A 22068-nucleotide genomic window follows, 5' to 3' on the forward strand; every position below is an offset into this window, starting at 1 on the left:
CTCTTTTAGAAGGACCATTTCCCTAGGCCACCAATGTGCAGTTTTACAGGTTCATTAAATGAGCCAATCTGTATATCGGGTTAAGAAAATCTCTAAACACAATTAAAATATATAATGATGTAAGAGTGCTATAGTGAAAATACAGGCCAAGTAAAGTTCACTATATTCATTGCTACTTTAATTGTAATGTAATTTAATACTGTTTTATAGGGAACAAAAGTGTTTATCAATATTTCTATTGCTTTTCCTATCCAAGGATTACCAAGCCTCCAACTGTGGCATGGCCTGATCTTATGCTGAGAAAGAGTGACACTTGCTTACTGTATTTGTGATACGCTTTTAGTATGGGGCATATATTTTAGTAATATACTTAGTACATTACTAAACAACTTTCCTCTGGTATAAATTCCTACGTTGAGTGTCCTCTGTTCTCTGAATATTTTCATGAGTTGCTTCAAAGGAAAATGACTATTTTTATTTTCTCTTGCTTTTTTTTGTTTTGTTTTTCTTTTTTTGAGACAGTATCACTCTGTCACCCAGGCTGGAGTGCAGTGGTGCGATCTCACTGCAACCTCTGCCTCCCGGGCTCAAGCAATTCTTTCACTTCACCACACCCAACTACATTTTTTTGTATTTTTTGTAGAGATAGCAGTTTGCTATATTGCCCAGGCTGGTCTCAAACTCCTGGACTGAAGTGATCTGCCAACTTGGCCTCCTAAAGTACGGGGATTATAGGCATGAACCACCATGCCTGGCTGGATGACTTTCACTATAATGTGACAGGTCATTTATAAAAGAAAACTGGGAATGGGTGAGGCAGGAGAATAGAGTTTGGAGGTAGGGAGCCTAAGGCTGATTTATGCCAACTTCCTAGAACTAACTAAAATGGAAAACCCCAACTTTCCATGCCCAAGTAACAAAAGGACGAGAAGCTACTCCCTTTGTACCCCCTTCACCCCCCCACCTTTTTCTGCATTTGGCAGATGAAAGATTGAAAATACCTCTGATTGGTCCCCTTCCACAACCACAACTAGTCAGGCTGGTCGTGGGCAAAGTCTCCATTTGCATAGGGTGTAACTTTGTAACTTCACTTCAGCCTCTGATTGGTCCCCTCCTGCAACCAATCAGACTGACAGTGGACCACTACTTAATATACATAGCATGTATACCAAGTAATCAGTGGGAAACCCCTAGAGGTTATTTAAACCCCAGAAAATTCTGTAACCAGGCTCTTGAGCCCTTAAGCTCAGTTGGCTCCCACCCTATGGAGTGTACTTTCATTTTCAGTAAACCTCTGCTTTTGTTACGTCATTCTTTCCTTGCTCTGTGCATTTTGCCCAGTTATTTGATCAAGAACTTGGACATCCTCCATCAGTAACATGAGCTAACATAAGGGCATAATTTTAAATTTTACAACTTTTAATGCAATTGAAGACTTTCTTAATTTTCACTGGGCACTCATGAGTTAATTAGAAATAAAAGGAAGGAATACTGGATGTTGTCCTAATGCGCAAAAACATAACAAGACAAGGATAGAAAGTGGGGAAAGGTTTCCTGGGATTGCAAAATAGAATATAGGGGTTCTTCAAAATGCAGAGGGAAGCAGGTAAAAGGCAGCCCAAGAAAGAGAAGTATTGGCTGTCTCATCAGAATTCTGTCTACAGCAAATCAAAGAAATTTTACCTCTACTAAATGTTAGGTTGTCAAATAGTGTTGAGACTAAGGAACTAGTTCATTTAAGATTATAGACTGACAACAGAAATGGCAATCCAGCAGAATTAAATGGAATCTAAATCTCCAGGCCAGTTAAAAGCTTTAAATTTTTTCCCCTCCAGTTTTTCTTGTTCCTTACCCTTTGGAGTTATATTTCCTTTCTTTTCATTTAATAGTCCTTAATTTTCCCTAATATTTCTTGGTCAGGATAATTTTCTCTCAAATACTTACTCGTCAAATAGATAATAGTTTATAATGAAGCCAAACATATAATTCTTTCCTCAAAGTCCATTTCACAGTTAAAACTCTAAAAGACCTACTGTCAAGTGGTAAATTTTAAAAATTCAGTCTAATCATAATAAAACCAATTCATGGAGGAAATTTGAGAATTTAATTTGTTTTATTTAATAAATGTTTCTACTTTACAGGTACCCTTTTCTTACTTGGACTTTTTGTGCTTTAAATAATATCTGACATGTATAATTTTATTACCTAGCCAAAGCTAAAAACTGGTAATATTAATTTTAATATTAGTTTACTTGATAAAATTGACATAACTCATCTCTAGGAAGAATAAGGACATTCGATTTCGTCTATTGTTCTTAAAAAATAATTGTTTTTGGACAAAGGCAATTTAAAAACTGAGTGCCTTTTGGACAAAGGCATATTAAAACAGCAAATAAACATAATTTTAAGTGTCTTTTAAAAAAAGAGCTTGTTATTAAGCTTTAATAATAATAAAGTAACATTTTGGAAGAAAGTACATTAAAAAAATTGTAACTCAGTCTCAGACCCTAGAACAGCCATATTATATTAGCTATAATATAACAGGATTATATTAACTATAATCCTTTAATCTTTTTTCTGTAAGCATCCATATTTTTCACATAATTGAAAACATAATATATGTACAGTCATGTATTCCAGCTCTTTCTTTCTGGTTTATATTAAAAACTTTTCTCAGGCCTATTAAATGGTCTTCTTAATGTTTAACCGCTGCAGTGTATTTTCTCCAGTAGATACACCACATTCTAATAAATCATTACCTGATGGCTAAATTTCTGACTTGATGCTTATATTTTGCTGTCAACAAACATGGTTTAAAACACAAGAAAAGAAACTGAAAATGTAATATGTGTGCAGTATTTTATCACTGAATATTAAATTTTCATTTTAGATTAGTAGTAACTTTAAAAATTTTCTGGTATCTACCTGTTTTTTTTTCTAAATTGCCCTCGTGAAAACCATTTTTTTGTTTACTCATGATTCAAAACTTACAGTTACTAAGTAGTTGATGCTAACAAAAATATTTGGTCTTCCCTAGGGGGCTAAAATTTCTGGGTTGCCCAGAGGCAAAGCCTGAGAACAAGTTCAGGGTCATATTCTCACCAGGAACTTTCGGTAGATCTACAAAGATCAATGGCCAGAGGACAGAGAAGATCTTTCCCCATGTTTTGATTCAATCTCCAGCCTTCCTTTTCATCATGCTTAACTTTGACAGATGTATAGTCCATAAAACCAAAGTAGGTGCCTCTTCATTTCTAAGAAGGGATACATTTGAAATCTACACAAATAGTTCTTGTAGGCTGGTAGTGTATCTGTTCCCTTTTCTGTTTAAACTACTCAGAATTCATAAACTCTGCCTATAATTTCTACTCTGACTTCAAATAAGTTTTTGGTTACAATTGAATCAGAAAATAATTTTAAAAGGCACACTCCATCTGAGACCAGTAAATGAATAATTTCCATTCCTCTTTTTTGTTAAATTTTCCAATTTTCTGTGAAGTTTTCTCCTTGTATCACAGGCAAATACTTCTTGAACATGCTTTTTAAAGGCAAGTTGATTGCAATCTTGAATGATCTTTGGCAATATTTTGATTCTAATATAATCTCTGTATTTTGTCCAACATTGCTAACTGGCATATTTTGTATATAGCTTTGTGTAATTAAAAAGTTAATAAATTCATCTGGTGGTTGTGAGGTTATAAGCCGCTAAAATGATTTTCTCATTTAATTCTTATAGTTCCGTGAGGTCAGTAGTGTTAAGCCATTTTGCCCATGAAGGAAACTGGCAAAAAAAAAAAAAAGTGACTTCTTCAAGCTTAACCAGTGAACACATGTGCATCTGGGCCTGAAATTTATCTCTTCTGACTCCAAATCATACCATTTGTCAGCTATACCATGCTGTTATTTTCTTTTTTTTTTTTTTTTCCCATTTATTTATTTTATTGCATTTTAGGTTTTGGGGTACATGTGAAGAACATGCAAAATTGTTGCATAGGAACACACATGGCAGTGTGATTTGCTGCCTTCCTCCCCATCACCTACATCTGGCATAGAAATAGAAATTCCATTTGACCCAGCAATCCCATTACTGGGTATATATCCAAAGGATTACAAATCGTTCTACTATAAGGACACGTGCACACGAATGTTCATTGCAGCACTGTTTACAATAGCAAAGACCTGGAACCAACCCAAATGCCCATCGATGATAGACTGGATAGGGAAAATGTGGCGCATGCTGTTATTTTCAAACATTTCAAATGGCATTCCATATTACCAGAGGATAATTCAAATCTGCATAACAAAACAGACATTGTTTCTTGTTAATGTGTTTTTCAATATTCATAAATATATATTGTGCTCTCTAATCAACAATCTGAAACAACTGTAACCTGACTTAGTGTTCTTTCATTAACTGCAACTCTAGTAGCTTCTTGGATTAATTAACACAAAGTCAAAATGGTTCCAGAATTGAACAATGCCTATTTCGGATCATTTAAAATATATACATGTTTTCTATAAAGGTAAAACACCTCTGGCATTTCTTTTACTCTGCTAATAAAAGTCTACTTATCACTGGAAATTATAAACTGATCAGTATTCTTCCTAATATTATTGAAAAAGAGGTTGGATTTAAATAGCCAATGCTGCAGAAGTGAAAAACTCTCCATAGGGAGATTAAATATAATTTTAGGCATGTCTCTTCTTTAATTGTTAGAGTGTAAATACTTATGTTTAATGTATGAATATACAATATCCTACATTTAGAGTCATACATGGATCTTTAAAAGAAAATGCCATTCAGTGCTGTAAATTATTGGGCAATGCTTTGTGTAAAAGAGAAAATATAAGAATTTAGAATAACGACTCATGTACTATTTAACGATACTCTTCATGATCCTTGAAACCATGAATAGACAGGTCAATGAATCACATAAGGTGGGGAACTTTGTGTAAAGAAGTTTTCTAAGATAAAACTATTTAAGGGTTGGAAATCCTCAATCACATTAGTCTCCGAACCTGGCAGAAATAGGATGACAATATAATGTGGACATATGTCAGTTATTAAGCTATTGTTTCTTGGTTTCAGACCTACCCTTAGCCACAGAGTTTTTTGCAACTTTGAAAACCACACTGCTGGAGGTGAGGGTTAGGGTTAGGGTTGAGGTTGGGTTTGGGGTGGGGCTGGGCAGCTGGCTTCCTGCTGAGCTCAGCCAATAAAGGACTTAAGAAGGAGACTGCAAGACTGAAGCAAGAAAAAGGGACTTGCTCCTTCTTGTTTTGGTTTTTATTTGTGTTTTGGCTTCCTGCTCTTGTCAGCATTACCCCAATCTAGTGTCTTCACCCTGGCAACAGCAATTAATTCCAGTAGCAGCAGCAGAATCCAGTCTGAATAATTTTGCAACACTTGGAGAATAACCACTCTATGCTTCCTCAAAGACCTCAGCACCTGTCAGCCCATATCCCTGTTTCAGAGATTTGGGTGTCAGCACCACAAGTTCTCCTTGTGGACTCAGACACAGCAGCACCATCTGAACAGATTCTCCTATCCATAGTTTCAGCTCTGGTAGGTTCTTTTTCTGCAGCAATTTTTGAGATCCCAAACCTTTCCTTGTTTCCCCAGCACTAGAGGTGGTAGCAGCTTCCTTAAGTCGCTAACTCCTTTATACCATAATGTCTTTTTGTGTTTTCAGTTCTCTAATACCTAGTTAACAAGTTTCTCTATGCAGTTATCCCTGTTAAACATAAGTAGTGTAATTTCTGTTTTCATGACCTAAACAAGCAGCATGGTGTTAACAGAAACAGCTGAGTGCTCTCTGCAGGTGTGTTCAGCTGCAGCTGGAATGCTTTGGGGAGCAGGAGAGGGAAAACTGGGAAAACAGAATAATCCAGAGGTGTCCCACGTAAACTATTAGGGAAGAAAAACTGATCAACTAGTTTGATTTTCAGTTATATGGACACTGCTGTATGACTGTCAATATGAGAAATACACCTACCATTATATTTTTCTTTTTTTGAGATGGAGCTTCACTCTGTCACCCAGGCTGGAGAGCAGTGGTATGATCTCAGCTCACTACAGCTCTGCCTCCTGGGTTCAAGTGATTCTCCTGCCTCAGCCTCCCAAGTAGCTGGGATTACAGGTGCCCACCAGCACATCTGGCTAATTTTTGTATTTTTAGTGGAAATGGGGTTTCACCACGTTGGCCAGGCTGGTCTTGAACTCCTGACCTCAGGTGATCCATCTGCCTCAGCCTCACAAAGTGCTGGAATCAGGCATGATCCACCATGCCTGGCCCCATTATTGTTAATGGTTACTGTTAACTGTTGCTACTAGCTAATATTGATTAAGCACTAAAAAATATACCAGGCATAATGCTGATCATTATACATATGTGACCTCATTTAATTCTCAGAATGATTTCATAAGTTAGGAATTAGTTTCATGTTCATCTAACAGATGAGATATAACAGATTTTGTGACGTTAACTAACTTGCCCAAGTTTGCACCTCTACTAAAACAGAGAAAAAAAACCCCACAAATTGCAAGAAGACTGTAACTTATGAGAAATGACTGTGGATTAGCAGTGACTCTGAAAGCTATGTATCTTGTCCAGCCTCTCCATTCTGTTCCTGTTTCATGGTATTCTATGTTTGTAGGGAACTCTTGGGTATAGCCACTAGTGGCAGATGCTTATGTTTTTCTTAGCCAAGTGCCAAAAATGGAAAATAAACTAATGAGAGCACAGACTGCTCAGTCTGTTAACAATACAACCATACTGATCTATTGCACACTTATATGCCAAACATATTGTATACGAAACAAATAAATGATTTGAAAATTGTTCATACTTAAGCTTTCTTGTGTAGTAGAGAGTCATCTGAAAGCTACAGTCTCTCTAATTATTTGACTAAGGCACTTGTTCCTTGGCAAGTAAGATAAATCTATCTATCATCTATCTATCCTATCTATCAATCATCTATATCTATCATCTATTTAATGATTTTATTGAGCTATCATTTTAAATAGTAAAATGGAGATTCAGCCTTCTTTTTAAAGATAAGAAAACTGAAAACCTGTCTTGCCTAAAGTTACAAGGCTAGTTACCATGTCAGAGGCTTGAGTAAGGGCAAGGAAAAAAATGAGCCTGGGACTTGCTGGGCTGCATTCCCAGGAGGTAGGTATTCCTAGCTTCTAAATGTTTAAGGTTAAGGGGACAGATGAATAATGTTTACTAAACAGACCCAGGCCCAGGAATGTCCTGATATCTCCATACCTTGAGAACAAAAGCATTCTTAATTTTGCTTTAAAGGTCGATTCTTGCAAAATACAGTAATTAGAAAAATTAATCCTTTATAACAAACCCTTGCAGGAGAGCACATCTGCCCATGTTTTTTTTGTTTGTTTGTTTCTGGTTTTTGTTGAAGTTGTTATGTATAAACAAGCATTGTACCTAGGATGGGTGCATTCCTCCTCTTACTTTCAGGAATACCGTACTCTGTCTGTGGAGGAGCTGTTCGTTCACCACCTTACTTTCTTAATAAGCTTTCTTTTGCTTTGCACTGTGGACTTGCCCTGAATTCTTTCTTGCAAGACCCAAGAACTCTCTCTTAAGGTCTGAATTGGGACCCCTTTCCAGTAACAACCAGAACATGGGTCGCTTACCATGTAGAATAAAACTCGATGTTAGGTGAAAATTCTTTAAATGTGTGTAAGGAAGTCACATGATAGAAAATAAAAGGTGCTAAAATGGCTTTATATTGACAGAGTATAAGACAATGTATATTAATTGAAAACTTTACTCATAGCAAGTGAAACAAAAGCTATAGAAAATGTCTAAACTTGTCAAAAACTAAAATTTTCAAATAGCATAAAAACAGTCTAGATATTCTTTTTGATAGCAAATGGGATTATTTTAATGCTGCTAGATGTTTGCATCACTTTTAGAATAAGTTATTGCAAGTTTCTTAATATTTAAAATAAAATTTACAGAAATTATAAAATGCTTTGAGAAAATCATTCTTAAAAAATAATTTTTGTCAAAAAAGGATAACTAGTAAAATAAGTTGCTTAATTCATTGGTTCAAGCATAGTAGCAGTGAAGGTACAGTTGTGCGTCTGATTCCCAGGTAGGAATCAGCATAGATCCATAGACTGATATTGTCCTCCCTATTGTGCATATTCACATAGTTGGTTATTGAATCTAATTGGATGCCTAGATTATGATTGTAGTTCTGTCACTAATTAGCTGGGTGGCCTTGGGAAAATGAATATGTCTTTAAATCTGTGGAGATGAATTAATAACACAGAGTATCCACTATGTGTGAGGTTTACTGAGAGTCTCCAAGAATACAAAGATAAGCAAAACTGAACATTGTTTGGGTGGGGGAAGGAAGGAAGACATGAATCAAACACTGCAGAAAGAAATACGGCAATAGAAATTAGGAGAGGTACTGTGAAGTAACAGTGCTGGGTGCTGAGAAGAGGGGAACTAAGGAGCCTAATTTAGTCTTTGAGGGAAATTCCTGTTGACATCAGAAGGATGAAGTCAAGTGAACCAAGTGGTAGAGGGAGGTGTGAGGAGATGGAACAACACAGAGAAAGGAACTGAGGCAGGAAGAAACACGGTATTCTTGTGAAACTTATGAAGGGCTCTGGAGGCTGGAGCAGAGAGAATAAGACCCTTTCAAGGATCACAGTTTCTTCCTCTTTAAAACATCTATTGACAACTTTCTTCTAAGTTTGCCTTTTAAAACAGTACCTAAGGGTTTTTTGTTTGTTTGCATAATACTTATAATTAAAGGCTTAAAGTATATTTACCTCATTTATTTGATCTAATTATCTATATATAGTTGATCCCTGTCTCTGATATGGATACATTTCAGTTACTAATATTAAATTATACCAGTTCTCCAACAACACAAATTTTAGTTACTACAACATATAAATGGTAAGTAATTTAATAAAGTCCAAACTTTGCTTCTAGCTTTTCTACAAATAAATGCATAAATAATAAATGTGCATCATAATCACAGTTCATCACTAATCACATTACTTCTTTCAAAGCCTGTCAGTGATTTTTTGCTGTTCATTGGTTATTCACTTCACTCATTTCAGATCATTAGTTGTAATTCTTCCTTGTCTCTCAGTGATAAAACGTGGCATTTTACAAAATTGAATAATCAAAAGAAATAACTGATCAACAAAGATGAAATGCAGCAAAGAATTGAAGACTGATAATACTAGACGGGAAACTCAAATGTAAATGAAATTACAGAAGAAATAGCTCACTACAGGAATGTTGATACTCCTCCATTTAAGTGAATCTAGGTATGGAGCCAGAGGAACTTAGTAAAGGCGAACTTATCGATATAAGTGAGGAAAGTGGATGTGATGTGATGAAACAGATGAAGCTATGGAGAGGAAGTGACCCTGGCAAAAGAACCGCATATTGAAAGAACCCTCAGAGATAGCTCACAACATTGATAGAATGTCACAGCTAATTGAACCTTAGAAAGGAATATCCAACAAGGCATAACATGGATGCCTATTCCATATCCTGCCCTAAGTTAGGAAATGAGAAGAAGGCATGCACTGTTTCAACTCCTTTTGATAAGTGTTTTTTACAAAGAAGTAAAACACCTTAATTCTTAATATTCTTATTGTTTTAAATTATGGCATACTAAATCACACTTAGCTTTACTATAGTTTCCTATTATAGAAAATGGAATACAAGTTGTTAATGTTTTGACAAAAATTTTTAAGGTCATGAGACAATCCTGTTTTTTCCTCATTGCATGGTTTCAGATCGCATGGTCACCTTTGTGGCCTCCTACTCATGCAAAGCAGGAACGATCTGTATGTTTTACAGACTCTAACCAATATAGCATTTTCAGTCTTTTATTATGTACCTTAGAAGGCTGGAGTCATTTTTCTGAGTTTTCAAGCTCTTGATTTTGAAGGATTCTAAATCAACAACTCACTTGGAAAATAACATTAGCTAGATAAATCTTTAGGATTTTATCTAAATATTAGATACCAAATTTTAAGTTTGAATACCTTGAAAGTCCTAAAATTCCAAGATCTGCTGTACTGCAGTAAGTAATAACAAAAATAGAAAAATCTATATTTTGCTGGGATTTAGTATTTTATTTTTAACTAGAAAAATATTATGTTAAATACTGTAATCAAGAGCACCCATGAGCAAAATGCACAAAATGGCTAAAAGATAATTTAAATTATAGGAAAATGAGGATGAAAAATTTACATACCGATTGTAGAAATCATCTCTGTAGTAATCATAGTCAAAGACATAACCACTAAGGAGGAAAACAAAAAAATTAGTTGGCATTTGTTTCAATGACATTAATTTTATTATTAACTTATGATGTTATAGCATAAAATTTATCTTACTTTAAAAGTACTTATTTTGCAATTTAATTATGTATCCAAAGGACCTTCTGATATAATTTCCAATGTGATATAATGTCATGCCAAATTATTGTTATATGTTTAACAGTGTAGAGACTGATAACGGTTTGTGTGGTTTGGAATGAAGATGAGAAAAGGTAGTAAAATACTTTAAAACTTATAATTAGGTATGAATGAAGACCATTTTTTTCATCTCAGATGAGATATAATATAGCTGTCCCTTCTTTCTGAGGTAATATAATTATCTCTTAAGATATGTACAGTGAGGCTACATCATGAACAAATGGTTTTCAAATAAGATAAATGGAAAGGCTTAGTAATGCATTCCTTAAAGAAATGGGAAACAGAAATGTGGTTCCTTGGAAATTCACCATTGTTTAATTCTAAAAATTATGGATTTAGTACTTTAAATAGAAAAAATTAAAAAAAATCTGTGGTTGTCTTACCAACAATACCTTAATATTTTAGTGTATTTAAATATGAATTAATAAATGCATTTTAGTGTTGAGTATTATAACTAAGCTCTGTAAAGGAATATATTTAAAAAGTCGCCTCCATCCACTTGCCTTGTTGTTTGAATTTATGAGGCACTTTATATGTGTTACAATTATAGTCATCAAAACAACTCTGTTGGACAGCATAACTTGAAGAAACTAAGGTGCAATAGACCTAAGTGACGTCCTCAAATTTGCATTCCTACTAGGTGACAGAGCTGAGATTTACAGGAAAGTTTTTTCTGACTTCACATTCGGAGCCATTTTCACAACACCTCACAACACTCCGCAATCTGGAAGCCTCAATGTGATGATGAATGGAGTAACTGTACCACAGGGAGTAATTAAAAAAAAAGTTTACTTATTAATTTACCTGTTACTGTGGCAAAACATATATAATTCCAAATTTACTATTCTAATCATTTTAAAGTATATGATTCAATGGCATTAAGTACATTCACAAAACTGTGCAAACATTGCCACTATTCATTTCAATAACTTTATCATCAACCTAAACAGAAACTTGGTACTCATTAAACAATAACTCCCCATTTCTGCCTCTCCAGCCTCTGTCATTAATACAAATACGAATCATACATAGTGCATGACTATGTGTACGTATAGTCATATAATCACAGTCATACATTATTTGTTCTTATATGTTTGGTTTATTTTACTTAGCATATTTTCAAAGTTTATCCATGTTGTAGTATGTATTGAATTTCATTAGTTTTTAAGAATGAACAATATTCCATTGAGGTGAGATATATATATATATATGTGTGTGTGTGTGTGTGTGTGTGTGTGTGTGTATGTGTATATATATATATATATATATATACATATATATACACCCAAAATATTTAAAAATATATATCACCCCAATATAATATTATTAAAATATATGTAAATATTATCTATCTATCATCTATGTCACTCCTATAGATATATATATGTACACTGACACACACATCACTTTTTCTTTACCCATTCATCTGTTGATATACGGTTGGCTATTTCCACATCTATTATGAATAGTGTGGAAATTCTGAGTACTGGTGTGAAAGTGTCCGAGTCTCCGATTTCATCTCTTTTGGGTATATACCTAGAAGTGGAATTGCTGGGTCATATGGTTATTCTGTTTAACTTTTTAAGAAACTAGTATATGACAGAGGAATAATTTTATATTTCCAAATAAGTGTAACAGACCGTTACTTTGTAACTATTCTTATGTTAAAAAAACTGAAGTAACATTAAGATGGGCTTGTTATTTTGGTTTTAAGGATAAATGTATTTATATCTTCTCTCCTCATGCTCTTACACAGAGGAGGAAAAAAGCCTGATGTAGCATAACTAATCCATGAAGGTAAAGTCTGCCTCCAGTTCTGTCAAATGGAACACATGGTGTTTGGGTTCAGGTGTTGAAATATAAAGTGAGAACCTGCTCCATGTGAGCATCTGGATGGAAGACTGAGCATTGTATGGCTAGAGCAATGCTGTATCCATCTGTGCAAACCAAGAGGACAATGAGACCAATGCCTAAAGAGTAAGAACAAAATAGTCACTTTTGTCTGACAGTCAGAGATTATTAAAATAATAATGGTTTTTTCTTTAGTTTATACTAATAGCAAAGACACAACTGTGACATTGAGTTGAAGGATGCCAAAGCCAACCTATTGGTTACCATCAAACCCTAAGGTATAAATGTCACTTGAGGAGATTCAGAACAAGAGGGCTAACTAGATGCAGCTAGAAAGTGCCTCTCTCACCAAGAGCCACCAAAATATGAACTAAACCCGCATACTGAAAGCAGATCTTTTGAGAGAAAAAACTGAGAGTCGACAGTGAGGTGACGCAGTCATTGATGCTGAAGATGGAGGAAGCTAGGGTCCCTGCATGGGGATGCCAAGTGCCAGAACTAATTCCCAGCCCTGAACAGCTATTAAGGAAGGGCGAGTGAAGTTACTGTGGGGCAATCCACCTTCGCCACGGACCTCTGGGATCCTAGCTACAAGGGATGATCCTGATCCTCACAGACACTTGAATTGGCAGGGGAATCTACTCAGAGAATACAGAAGGGTGGAGCTCCAGAGCCCAAGGCATTTTGCTTGTGGGGCAGCTGCAGCAAAACGTGGCCATGGGTGCCTATCTCCCAAGACTTTCCACTAAACTACTACATGAAGAAATTAGAAAACTCCAAATAACAATCTAATACAGTACCTGGAGGAATTAGAAAAACAAGAGCAAATTAACCCAAAGTTGGTAGAAGACAAGAAATAGCCAAAAGTGGAGCAGGACTTAATGAAACCAAGATGCGAAAATCTACACAAAAGATCAATAAAACCAAAAGTTGTCTCTTTGAATAAATAAAAAAAAGATCCATAGACTAACTAGATTAACAAATAAAAAGATATCTAAGCATAAATAGAGGTGACAAGGATGACATTACAGCCGAGCTCAAAGAAATACAAAAGATCCTCAAACTATTTTGAGCACCCCTATGCACACAAAATAGAAAATATAGAGAAAACGGATAAATTCCTTGAAACACACAACCTCTCATAGTTGAGACAGGAAGAAATGAAAACCTGAACAGACCAATAACAATGGGATCTATAATACAAAACCTATCAACCAATAAAAGCTCATGATCAGATGTATTCACAGCTGAATTCTACCAGACAGAGAATTGTTACCAATCCTACTGAAATTATTCCAAAAAAATCAAGGAGAGACTTCTCTCACACTATGAAACCAGCATCATCCTAATACCAAAATTTGGCAAAGAAAATTAATACACAAAAATCAGTTACCAATAACATTTAAACTGAGAGCCAAATCAAGAATGCAATCCCAGTCATAATAGTCACACACAAAAATAAAATACCTAGGAATAGACTTAACCAAGGAGGTTAAATATCTCTACAAGGAGAACTACAAAACACTGCTCAAAGAAATCATAACACAAAATATGGAAAAACACTCCTTGCTCATGGATTGGAAGAATCAGTATCATTAAATGGCCATAATACCCCATGTAATTTACAGATGGAATGCTATTCCTATCAAACTACCAACATCATTTTTTAAAGAACTAGAAGAAATTACTGAAAATTCATATGAAACAACAACAACAAAAGAGCCTGAATAGCCAAATTAATCCTAAGCAAAAAGAAGAAAGCGAAAGGCATCACATTGTCTGCAAACTATCCTACCAGGCAACAGTAACCAAAAGCCATGATCCTGGTAACAAAAATAGACAATAGGCCAATGGAACAGAATAGAGAACTCAGAAATAAAGCTATACACCTACAGCCATCTGATCTTTGAAAAAGTCAACAAAACTAAGCCATAAGGAAAGGACTCCCTAGTCAATAAATGGTACTGTGATCGCTAACTGATATGCAGAAGAATGAAGCTAGAACCTGACCTTTCACCATACTCAAAAATTAACTCAGGATTGATTGAACATTTGAATGTAAGACTGCAAAATATGAAAATCTTAGGTGAAAACCTAGGAAATACCCTATTTGATGTTGGCTAAGTTTTCAAAAGCAATTCCAACAAAAGACAAAATTGACAAGTGTGACCTAATTAAACTCAAGATCTTCTGCACTGCAAAACTATGAAGGAAGTAAACAGACAGCCTGCAGAATGGGAGAAAATATTCACAAACTGTGCATCTGACAAAGGTCTAATATCTAGAATCTATAAGAAATTTAAATTATCAAGAAAAAAAACATTAAAAAGAAGCCAAAAGACATGAATAGATACTTCTAAAAAGAAGACATACAAGCTGACAACAAATATATGAATAAATGTTCATCATCTCTAATCATTAGAGAAATGAAATTAAAACCACAATCTTACACCAGTCAGAATGGCTTCTGTTAAAAAATCAAAAAACAGATGGAGAGGATGCAAAGAAAAGGGAATGGTTGCTAATTCCAATAAATATATTTGAGCATTTACTGTGTAGTAGAAATGGTGCTAGACATTTTGATGCATTCAATAGCTATTGAGGGAACAATCATTTTCATAGAATAAAAGTTCTCAGTATTTTCAGATGTAACCAAATAAGCTCACAAAGGAAATATGTGACTAAATTGTTTTTTGCAATTTTTTTCGGAGACTCTTTTTTGTGCTGTAATCTCAGACAGCAGAGTTTAATTGAAAGAAGAAAATATGAAACACTGATCAATTTTACAGGTGTTATTAATATAGATGACAGTAATGATTTCCACTCACATGTCTTATGCCTTTAGTAAATACTTCAATAACTTAAAAGCCTTCTGGAAATTTAAAAGTATACAAGAAAAGAGAATTCATTTTTATTTTTCTCAGTTGCTGCTTAAATTGTCTTGTCTAACCTGCTTGTTTTTTGTTGAATCCTGACTGCTAAGATGTATTTACAAGAACCAGTTATAGCTAAGTATTCTGAATTGATTCTCAAGTTCCACCGCCTACCATCATAAACTCAATTTTACCTGTCAAAGTTAAAAATAAAGTGAAATGCACAAACAGACCTGTCTTGGTAATCATGTCAAGACTGCTTTTGTCTTAATGGTTTGGGCTTTCAGTGGAAACTTCATGGCAGTAGTTGGCTCAGGTCATAAGCTATAAAATGAAGCTGGATTTCCAAGAAAGAGAAAGATATTCAAGGATCACACAAGGGCAAGTCGAATTCATTTCAGCTATTGTTTCCCCAGTGTTCCTGCCACCCTCCTCAGTCTTTTTTGGGGGAGGGGCTCCTTTTCTCTCTTTCAGGATCCTATCTATTTCATAAAAATCCCCTTTCTTTCTGAGTGAACCTCTATTTGAAATCATCCACCAAAAGTTGGCATTGCGAGAAGTCATATTCAGTTTTTAAAGGTATTTTATGTATCCTAGAACTGTATTGCCAAGAAGAGTTTGTCTTTCAGTTAAGAAAAATCCCTGCCCCGCACCCCCTTTTTCTCCTCATAAACTGACAGTGGTGCTGTGATCCTGCGGGATGATCTCTTTTGGCTTTTAAGAGAAGAAGTTTTGCAACTCTCACTTCAATAGTTTAGTTTGACTAATTTGGTTCTTATGTAGCTAAAATCAAAAATGATAGTAAATTAGATGTTTAGGGCCCTCTCTAGGATGAAACTCAACCAAGGAAATGCTAAGGTTTTTGTTGCTTGGAAGCATAACCAGTGGCTTGTGGCAGGTATTTGACCTTCTAGAAAAATGAAATGATGGTTTTGAATGTTTAGTGCAAATAAATATTTTATATTGCCTATTTAAAATCCGGTACACTTTTATTAATTTATTCTACTTCTCAGTGTGTCCTTAATCATTCACATTCACATTCTCTCAAAATGTAACGGGGTATCAGAATTGCTAAAGTAATTGCCCACAGCTATACATCCACAATGTTTCTTTTATTACTGAAGATTAAATGAGGACCAAGTAACTTTCCTGAAATTTCATTTAAACTTTTTCATTTATAGAAGAATCACAACTCATTGGATTTTATAATAAATGCAATCAATTTTATCTAATCCCCTTGAATTCATAAAGCCAGTTTCATATGAGTAGACTAATACACAAAGTATTTCTTTTTATTTTCCCTCACAGAACTTCATTAAACTATAATCTTAAGAATATTAATAAATTCCCTAGCACAAGTAGGAAACATTTTAATGTGTTCTTAGCAAACATCTTGCCAATAATAACTACTACAAGAGCCTTCTCAATGGCTGTAACTAGCTTCCTAAATTAAATTGAATAATCAATTATTGAGTTCTTATTGTAAGTCAGGAGCAATACTAGGAGTTGAGAATAACAATATCAGTAGAACATCTAATCTCAAGAAATTTCAATCTAAGTATAAGGATTAGACAAATACACATATGAACATAAGTTGAGACAGAATTTGGTAACTGTCAAATAAAAACTGTGAAGTTTATAAGCAGGAGAAATAGGATATGGTGAATGAGACACATGGATGAAACATCGCTTCATGAAAGAGCTGGCATTTGAACTGGGCCTTCCAAAGAGTAGGGATTTGACAAGTGAATGTTCTAAAGGTAGGTCTTTCTGGATCACCAAGAAACCTGGTGGTAGAAAAATGTAGAGCAAGTATGGATAATATGTTTTATGAAGATTATTCTCTCTCTTTGGCACAGCTATTCTTCAGAATATCCATGGTTCTAGAAGTTATAAGTGCAGAAGATATAATGTAAAAATAATGTAGAATATAATTCAGTGAATTGGCTGAATTTCCAGAGCATACTTCCCCATGGATAAGGTAAAATCAGAAGTATCCTCAGATGTATCTACAGGATCTTGCTTCTAATTTGTCATAAAATGTTGATGTAGGTTTCTAGCTGTCAGAGTATCTAAAGTTCAACAAATCTACAAACTTTGCCAAGATAATATTGTGAAAAAAAATCTGTTTATTTCACTTTAGGAAATACATATAAATTTGCACATTTACTTTGGTGTATGTCGCCAATATACATGCACACATATATGCAAAATTCAAAACAGTGAAATAAGCTACTTAGTCTAAGTTTCATTGATAAAATAGTCAATTTCTTTTTAAGAACCTTTGTAATGAGGGAGTAGGTAAGGTAAAAAACCTAATGGGACCTAAAGAATTATGATATATTCATAGAGTTCCTGGCTAAGGATGAATCAGGACCTAACACCTGAGGAAGAGAAAATGGCTAAGAAGTTCTAAAAATTAAAATAATCCACCTAACCTAAGAAAGAATTCTCATCCTTCACTTGCTGTGAATCAAGTTTACTGTCTCATGCATTTAAAGGATGATTACTTTAATTGATAGGCTAGTGACAGAATCTATGAAGAGTAAATTTTGGAAATGAGAAAAAGAGGAAGAAAAAAGCCAATTCTTTTTATTTCTTTTGGCTCTTAACACAGGGTTTCTGATTTTGGAATTATCACTTTGAATGGGATATGCTGCTACTTTTCTCTCTACTGTGTCTGTTAGGAAGCATATTTAAATATAAATAACAGCAACAACATAAAACCCTTCAATTAGTCCCCATGGCTTACAAGGTAACATTAAGACCTCTTCAATGTCTCAGACTCTCCAAAATGTAGCTCCTTTCTCTGACATTCTTTCACTATTCATTCAATTATTCTTTTAATCCGTCAGCATTTCTCAGCACCTATGCTCTGTCTGACACTACTCTAATAATAAAAAAAAAAATCTCCTTGCTCTCAGGCAAAGACATTTTTGTATCTTGTCACCATCTTTTGCACTAGCTCAATAGATGACTCAACAGAAAGTTTCCTGTTATACTCTCCATCCATCGCCATATGTTGTATATTCTTTCTGCAGGAAACATATCCATTCTCAAAGGCCTAACTCAAGCTCCAGGTCTTCCCCCACTTATAAAGTTTGTTTAATTAGACTAAATTCCACTTTCTGTGCTATTCTTTGATTTTAGCTTTTTTGTATTTACATCAGACTCATGTTGTCAGCTCTCTGCTTTCCTTGTCACTTAGCTAATCTATATGGATTTATTTCTGTTAGCCTTTCCCCTCACAAGCCAGTCTTTCTGTTCCATTAATCATTCCCATCTCTCCTCTTTGAACTTAATCTAATTTATCTGAATTTCTTGACACTGAAGTTTTTGGGGTAAAATATTCCAGGAGGGCTCATGTCAAAATCCTGTGGAGTATGATCCATCTCTTTGTTTTAACTGTTCAATGCAGTCATCAATGTGTACATCTCATTCTTATAGCTTCTTAAGCACACTTCCATCTAAACATTATATCTTATTTGACTGTTCATGTGTCTATCTCACTAAATCATAAGCTCTGGTAAAGCAAGGTGTTTTAGTCACCCAAATATATTTTTTTAAATAGAATGTTACACATCTGTGGAACTTTCTGCTATAGTATTTACTTTGTGTAGAAAAGCAAAGTGTTTTCATTAGAATTTCCAAATACCTGAATATTAATATTAGAATGTTTAGACCATTACAATTGCTATATGGGGTTAGGTCTTTCTTCCATCTAGCAATTTAGTACTGGTCAGCTCTAAATCTACCCTTTTTTGCCCTTGTTTGTAATAATGAAGCTGGCATCTATAAACATTCCTCCTTTGCCTGCTGACACAGTGTTAAAGTTTGGCATTATGGGCTGCTGGAGGAAAACTGCAAGGCATAGAAGAAAAAGAAGCTGCTTTTTCCAGGTTCCCATGTGCCCTTCTTCTTATTTTCTGGCACGACTACAAGCAGCTTGTCAGAGGCCCAGTGATAATAACGGTCATCTCAACAGAGGTTTCCTACTCATCACCTCCAGTCCACCAACATCTCCATAGACTTCTCTGACATACAGTCAGCTGCAAATACATCTTCTCCAGTGAGATTTGAATCTCAGCCCCGGGGAGAGAGGTTCTTTAAGTTGAATACTTTCCCTCAGCCACAGAGGTAGTGGCTGTTCCACTTTCTATTCCAGTATTCTTTTGTAGATCCTGACTGACACAACTCAATTTAGGCTGTGTTGTATTTTGTGTTTTTGTATTTTGTGTTTGCTGAGAATAACCATATGTGACATGTCAAAGAGTACACTTGTCCATTTATAAGCAAATGTTTTTCATAGTTCATGCAGTTGATACTTTTATTATGATTTAACATATTAATTTTTTTCAAAGTTTTCCTTCAAGGGTAAATATATCAACTATACAAGCTCTTTATGGTTGAGACTGACTAGCTTTTAAAAATATTGGAGAATGATGTCAAAATAGATGGTAATAATAATGTTAACAGTTAACATTTACTAAAGGCTTAGTATTTATCAGCCACTGTTCTAAATGCTTTACATATATAGAATTATTTCATTGTCTTAAAAATCCTATGAATTAGTATTAATATTATCTTGACTTTATGTATGAGAGAACCAAGGCATCAATATAATCAAAGTTCGTAGTATAAACTACCTTGTCTATGGCTGGCCAGGTATTGTCATAAGAAATACTTGAGTGTTTTTGTCAATTGCAATCTCAATATTAAGCCACAAAGATAATAAAATCTTTTTGTTTCTTTTTTTGAGTCAGAGTCTTGCTCTGTCACCCAGGCTGGAGTGCAGTGGCGTGATCTCGGCTCACTGCAACCTCTACTCCTGGGTTCAAACGAATCTCTGCCTCAGCCTCCCAAGTAGCTGGGACTACAGGCGTGTACCACTATGACTGGCTAATTTTTGTATTTTTAGTAGAGATAGAGTTTCACCATATTGGCCAGGCTGATCATAAACTTCTGACCTCAAATGATTCTCCTGCCTCAGCCTCTCAAAGTGCTGGGATTACAGGCATGAGCCACCGCACCTGGCCAGATAATGAAATCTTAACTGGCATTAAATGATGCCTAGTGTCTATTTTTTTTAAAAAAGGTAATAATTCCATTTGACTTTCACTTTGAGACATCACTGGAAATATTTAGTTTAGTATGTGTCAGTGCACTTTTAGAAGAATTCTGACCAACTAGGATACATATAGACCAAGGGAATTAGGATGGCAAAAAGTCTCAAGACAATGACCCTATATTAAAAATGGTTGAATTAAATAAGGATGTTTGGGCTAAAGAAGATAGCCTTTGGGAAGAAAGGTGCCTAACTGTTTAAATATTTGAAAGACTGTTGAATGGAAGAGGAATTGAATTTCTTCATTGTGGCCCCAGAAGGCAGAACGAGTATTAAAGGGTAGTAATTATATATAAAAAAATGTTACTACTAAATTTAACAAATAGGATCATGAATACTAAATGCCTTGGGCTTCTAGTAGTTTAAACAAAGAATAGAATAATAAAATGGAAAATACCACAACAAAACATTGCATGATGTAATAAAACACACAGATATATATGCCACAAGAGCCTGAAAACTATGTTTTGGGGATTCTTTTTAGAGAAGAGGATTAGTGCATTATAGCATTATATAGTTCTGGGATATCTTTCAAGGTAAAATTTCATGATTTTATTAAAGTTAAGTTACATTGTTAAAAATAACACTTAGCTATCCACCTACAGATTTTCAAAAGCTGGTACCCTAAATCTGGCTTGCTTTCTCTTAGTACTAATTCAGTTCCTTTGACACTTCCCAACCAAATTGATACCAAGAAATACAGCACTTCATATTATCTAGAAAGAAATAAAAAGAATGCTTTTTCCAAAACCTGTGAGACACAGTGAATACTTAACTCAGAAAAATTTACAGCTTTAGGTGCCTTCATTCTTAAAGAAGAAAGATAGAAAAGAACACAGACCTAATCTCATTAGAAAAAGAGCAACCTATAAGCCAAAGTAAACCAGAAAGCGGTCATTAGTATCAACTTCAAGTCTGGAATCTATCAACATAATCTGGAACCAAAACAAATTAAAAGAGATTACAGATTTTTATCTGTAAATGCTAAAGAGGTATTGGATAAAATCTAAGAGGCATTTCTTATATTCAAAGTAAAATAGTAATAAGAAAACTACTTAAACACAATAGACTGTAGCAAAACAAATGGGGAATATTAGTTCAGCATAAAGCAGTAATACTATTCAAATTAAAATGAGAGGACGGCTTTTTTTTAATCACATTATTTAAAAATATTGAAGATTTCAGCAAATCCTTATATACTAAACATTGTCGTTCCTCTAGGCACATACACTGATTTTCCGAATCACCCATTTTCCCAAAATACCTAGCTATTCATATATGTCCTCTATTGCCTTTTCATTACAAGCTCATGCTGCACTGGACACATATAATCTAAAATGAATATTTCATATGAATATTATAAAAGCAAAAGTAGCACATTGAATAATTCTTCCATTCCCATTGACTTGATTTGCACTCTTTGTCATTTATGGCCTTTTTGTGTGAACATGGCTTATAGTTGTGATTTCTGTTTTTTTCCACTGATTAATATGTCAGTTTTATCCCTAAATCATGCATTTGTAGAGGAGATAGTCTCCTTTGTATTACTATATTCATAATTTAAAAAAGATTTCATGTCTATTTTACGAGATGAATTTTTAAAATGTCAAATTTTCCCCCTCCTTGATCATTTTTCTACATTCATTTTCAATGAATCACTTTGTCTCTTCCATAAAGTTTCCAGTTAAAGAACCTGACTATACTTGTTAAACATATGTTTGTAAAAT

The 22068-nt window shown here is 34.5% G+C and overlaps 1 protein-coding gene across 9 annotated transcripts in view; it reads right to left on the reverse strand.

Moving 5' to 3' along the window:
• The window catches only part of RALYL (RALY RNA binding protein like), a 729873-nt gene that overhangs the window by 71665 nt on the left and 636140 nt on the right, over window positions 1–22068 (reverse strand). For all 9 annotated transcript variants that reach the window (XM_032250205.1, XM_032250214.1, XM_032250239.1 and 6 more), the window contains one exon: window positions 10270–10317. In XM_032250205.1, coding sequence (XP_032106096.1) covers window positions 10270–10317 — 48 coding nt within the window. The remainder of the gene's footprint in view (window positions 1–10269; window positions 10318–22068) is intronic.

Source organism: Sapajus apella, unplaced genomic scaffold (genome assembly GCF_009761245.1).
Source record: "Sapajus apella isolate SASKATOON/1434 unplaced genomic scaffold, GSC_monkey_1.0 scaffold3, whole genome shotgun sequence".
Taxonomy (NCBI): Eukaryota; Metazoa; Chordata; class Mammalia; order Primates; family Cebidae; genus Sapajus; species Sapajus apella.